This window comes from Gadus chalcogrammus, chromosome 9, assembly GCF_026213295.1.
Source record: "Gadus chalcogrammus isolate NIFS_2021 chromosome 9, NIFS_Gcha_1.0, whole genome shotgun sequence".
In the NCBI taxonomy this organism is placed as follows: domain Eukaryota; kingdom Metazoa; phylum Chordata; class Actinopteri; order Gadiformes; family Gadidae; genus Gadus; species Gadus chalcogrammus.
The window spans coordinates 22,116,404-22,121,680 of NC_079420.1; the positions used below are offsets into that span (position 1 = coordinate 22,116,404).

A 5,277-nucleotide genomic window follows, 5' to 3' on the forward strand; every position below is an offset into this window, starting at 1 on the left:
AATAAAAAATGTGGTAGTTGCTTGCACAAGGTCTTTATGTGGACTCAAACACATAGAAAGAGGGTTTTCCTATTGTGGGGCTGTAAATCGTGGGCTTTGGTTCTCTCTTGTACCCCATGGTTACTAGCAGTCTTGTTAAATAGTTTGTCGATAATGCTGAGTGAAAAAAGCTTGGATCATTTCAGGGAAGCAAAACTTTTCCCCGATTATTTGGCTGGGAGACATTATGCTTTTTGACTGAGATTGGTTTCAAGTTGCGCTTTAAAGGCCCTTTTGTCCTAAGGAGGTGCCCTCGTGCTATTTAGGTGAAGGAGTGGTGATAATATACAGTTTGCATACTACTGGCGCCAGACTGACTAGCTGTGTATCTGAGTGACTGAGTTCAAAACCACGGCAATTACTGCACCACTCTTAAAGGACCCATTGCTATTATTCTTTTTTTCCTTTCCCTCTTTTCTTGAGGGGAGGTCAAAGTATGATCTCAAAGTAAGCCGTTTCTTCAAAATTTTCCTTTTTTTGGGCCTATTTTGGTGTCTTCGCTCTTCCTCCTTCTTGGGCTGTAAGAATGGTTTCAGATCGTGTGGGAAGGTTAAAAGTAAGGACATACTTTTTGTTGGATTGGAAGTTGTCAGCGGTGGTTAGTTTGGGATTCTAGTTGTATTGTATTGTTTTGTTGAGATATTTTTCTGTATAGTTTCAGAGCTTGAACAGGCTTTCTAAATTGTTACAACGTATGTTCACATTAATCGTTTGTTAAAGCCTTTCCTGGTGTGGTAGTTTCAAGTATGTCTTTCCTGTATACGTTCTTTACAGTGTCATGGAGCCAGGGTTTAAACCTTATGTAACACTCTTTAGTATGTAACAACAGCAGTCATTCACACCACTACACTGTCCACTCATGCATCATCACGTTTGGTAGTGTCAATCTTCACCTGGCAGGAGGTCATCATTTACAAAAGATCTGCAAAAGAAACATGTAAACACATTATCCACAGTCATGCTCTGCAGGATTCAACACTATTTCATATTAGAAGTAGAGCCAACCAAAGCAACCTGTTGACTCAGTTCACTAGTTGATTTACATAGCCGTGACTCACAGGAACATGATTACAGGTGTCTTCACAAGTTGAATGCATGCTCTGCTTCATGGCCCAGCTGTCAAGTGATTGAGTCAACTCTTTTCCTCTTTCAGAGTCACCCCCACCCCCGTATTCAAGGCTTTCCCCAAACGAAGAACACAAGCCACTCGGTAAGTCAACAGCACCCACATGACCAGTTTCCGATGGTTTTCAATGGAATCAATTACTACTACTAATACTACTACTATTGCTACTACTACTACTACTACTACTAGTACTACTACTGTTACTACTACTACTACTACTACTACTACTACTACATTACTACTACTACTACTACTATTACTACTAATATTACTACTACTACTACTACTACTGCAATACTACTTCTAATAATACTTCTTCTACTACTACAACTAAAGACCTCACCTGGTCCCTGAGTTTTCAATGGAGTCAATAACTACTGCTACCAATACTGCTGATACTAGTACAACTACAATAATACTTCTACTAATACTGATACTACGGTTTATACTACTACAATACTACTAATACTAATACTACTCCTACTGCTACTTATATTCCAACTACTACTTCTAATTATCCTATTACTACTACTGCTACTATGCCCCCCCCCCCCCCCTTATATCTTTAAACGTTGCGGTCCACACACCCATCTCCCCTCCAAAAATGACCTTTCTGGGGCTTAGTTGTTTTGACAGATAAACACTCTAATTAGACTGGAGGAAGCAACTGTCATTGTTTTCATTTGTAACCTAAGAAAACTGAATGGCATATCTCTCTCTGTCTCTCTTTCTCTCTTTCTCTCTGTCTTTCTCTGTCTCTCTCTATGTCTCTCTATGTCTCTCTTGCTCTCTCTTGCTCTCTCTGTCTCTCTTTGTATCTATGTCTCTCTCTCTCTCTCTCTCTCTCTCTCTCTCTCTCTCTCTCTCTCTCTCTCTCTCTCTCTCTCTCTCTCTCTCTCTCTCTCTCTCTCTCTCTCTATCTCTCTCTCTCTCTCTCTCTCTCCCTCTCTCTCTCTCTCTCTGTCCCTCTCTATCTGTCTGTCTGTCTCTCTCTGTCTCTCTCTGGTTTAGTAACCCAGGGCTTAGACAGAGAGTGAGGGGAGTTTGAGGAGGAAGAAACAGAACTACAACAACCTGAAGAATTTTAATGGCTGTAATTAGGCGCAGCGACTGGGAACTCGACTAGTGGCTTCGAGCCGAGCCTCGGACAGCGAGGGGCATAATGTCAGCGGCACTGGCATTGGGGACCCCCATCCAGACTGGGCCATATGCTGTGTGGGCCGGTTCTGGGAATATGTGTGTGTGTGTGTGTGTGTGTGTGTGTGTGTGTGTGTGTGTGTGTGTGTGTGTGTGTGTGTGTGTGTGTGTGTGTGTGTGTGTGTGTGTGTGTGTGTGTGTGTGTGTGTGTCCTGTGCGTGTTTGTGTGTGTCCTGTGTGTCCTGTGCGTGTTTGTGTGTGTGTGTTTGTGTGGTTGTGTGTGTCTGTGTGTGTTTGTGTGTGTGTGTGTATATGTGTGTGTGTGTGTGGGGATGGTTGGAGGGGGAGGAGGGTCTGCAACAAGTTCACTCTTAAAGCCCACTGTAAGGCACTGCAAGCCCACCTTTAGCTAAATGTGTTTACGTTGTTGCATTGTGAAATATTATGTTTTTATTCGGAGCTTGAACTATTTATTGCCCTTTCCTTGTGTGGGCAAGGGGAGTAAACAAGGGTTAGGGGGCCGTACTGTCAATGGATGAATAAGTGGAGTGTTTTCTTGTCTTTCCTCCTGCAGACCTATCAGACTCCACATTGTCTTACACTGAGACGGAGACAGCCAGCTCACCAAACACTACCCCCGGGGAGTTCTCAAGTGAGTGGGCTCCTCCAAAACCTCTTCACACGCTACACAAAGAGCTCATCAGCGCACAAATACAACATTCGATTCTCCTTTTGCACACATGAATACATCCATTCAGATTCATTCCTTCATTCATGAATTTTCATTTTAACCTTGTAATGACTGGAGAATTGTATATATGCAAGCGTTATTCGACATAGGTCATGGTTTGGTGGCACATAGACAAATGAAAGAAAAAAAAAGATGAGATTTATATATAGCCATGAACTTTCAAGTACAGATGTATGTGTTTATGTGTGTGTAAACATGTTCAGACACGATTGTGTGAGTATGTGTGAGTATTCTCTGTGAGAACAGTGTATCTCTGATTCATCAGGCAGTGCAGCCGAGGTGTGTGAGGTGCACTATGTTGAAGAGTGTGTACATGGTGCTGGGGTGTGTGTGTGTTAGGTGCACTATGTTGAAGTAGGTGTGAACGGTGCTGAGGTGTGTGTGTGTTAGGTGCACTATGTTGAAGTGTGTGCGGACGGTGTTGAGGTGTATGTGTGTAAGGTGCACTATGGCGATGTGTGCGTGCACGGTGCGGATGTGTGAGTTGCACTATGTTGATGTGTGCGTGCGTGTGCACGCTGCTGATGTGTGTGGGTGAGGTGCACTATGTGGCTGTGCTTGTGCAAGGGGCTGATGTGTGTGTGTGAGCTGCACTATGTTGCTGTGTGTGCATGGTGCTGATGTGTGTGTGAGGTGCACTGTGTTGCTGTGTGTGCATGGTGCTGATGTGTGTGTGAGGTGCACTGTGTTGCTGTGTGTGTGAGCTGGTGTTTTAGCCTTAATGTAGCAGTTCTCAGTCTGCGATTTGTAGCCATTCCATCGTCTGGGTTTATAATACCGTCGCTTCTGTTCCACACAATGAAATATGTAGGATGCTTTCTATTATTCAGTCGATTTTCGTTTTTCTTCCTAGATTTGGTCTAAAGCCATTCATGAATTCATGCCACCCAAAGTATAAACATTCTCTTTCTATTGTTTTTGGCACTATTTGGCTCTCAGTACGCTGCATAATATTTCTCCAACAACAATAATGGCAATGTAACAATGAGGAGTTTGCAGTAGGCCTCACCACTGATAGATTTGTTTAAAAGATTTTGAGGCGCCCAACATCATTTCTATCTCGATCTCTCCTGGTTGTTGCGCGGCTGACTGCAGTGGCACTAGTGAACCAGCGGCGGCGCTGTGCCTCTGCTGGCCTCATGTTGTGCGTGCCTCTGTGTGTGCGCCTGACGGTTGTGTGTCCCAGTAAATCACTTTATTATCAAAGTTCCCCTTTGGCTCACCCTGAGACGGGCCCGATCACACATATTTAGTGAGCTGTAAATCAACGATCCCACAGTACTCTGCAAACAAACCAAGCATTTATTTTGGCCTTTGAAAGGGTTGAGCCAGGCCTTGGAAAAAGTATTTATACTTCTCAAAGTATTTTCTACTATACAACACCTAAATAGGTGGGAGTGTTTGCCCATAGGTGTAGGGAGGTGAAGGCACCGACGTTGCGGGTGGACTGTGTTGGATGTGGAGTCCATTAGGGGCAGGGAGAGGCAGATAAAGGTTTCATTGTGAGGGGAGCAGCGACTCTGCGGGGCGTGTGCTGCGGCCACAGAGCACACCTCCCCTCCTCTGTGTTTCTTTCAGAAATATTTGAGTGGGATCAAATGTAATAAGATCCAAGCTAGCTTAAAACACACGCACACGTACACACACACAAACACAAGTACACACACACACACACACACACACACACGTACACACACACGCACACGCACACGCACACACACACACACACACACACACACACACACACACACACACACACACACACACACACACACACACACACACACACACACACACACACACACAAATCTATCTATCCGGGCTGGAAGTAGGCTTTGGGGAGGGGTTGGCTCGGGGAAGCGGGGCTGCCTCTGAATGGGGGCCACAGCAGAGGAAATGAGCAGGAACACTCCTGTCCCCTAATTTGAAATTAAACACTCCCTTCACATGGCCCAGAGTCAACACATCTACGCCTCCAAACCGGGACCCGCGCTCCGACACAGCCGGGTCATGTGGGCCGGGAGCGAGAGCCCTCGGGTTCCTCTTGGCGGGGAGGGGCTTTGCGGGAGCCGCACTTGCCCCCTGACCCCCTAGGTTCTGAGGCCCGGAGACACTGAACAGTTGGCTGGGGGGCTACCTGGCAGGGGAAGGAACAGCCAGCCGGCCCCCCTCCCCTCCGACTCAGGCGCTGTCACCACCTCGGCTCGCCCGGCGACACTCCCTC

General features: G+C 45.8%; 1 protein-coding gene across 1 annotated transcript in view; it reads left to right on the forward strand.

Annotated features, from left to right (window-relative positions):
- Positions 1-4,917, forward strand: part of smad6b (SMAD family member 6b) — a 7,957-nt gene extending 3,040 nt beyond the window's left edge. Inside the window, exons 2-3 of the mRNA XM_056597974.1 lie at positions 1,193-1,249; positions 2,877-4,917. Of these exons, the coding sequence (XP_056453949.1) occupies positions 1,193-1,249; positions 2,877-3,046 (227 nt within the window). The 3' untranslated portion in view covers positions 3,047-4,917. The remainder of the gene's footprint in view (positions 1-1,192; positions 1,250-2,876) is intronic.
- The last annotated feature ends 360 nt before the right edge of the window (positions 4,918-5,277 follow it).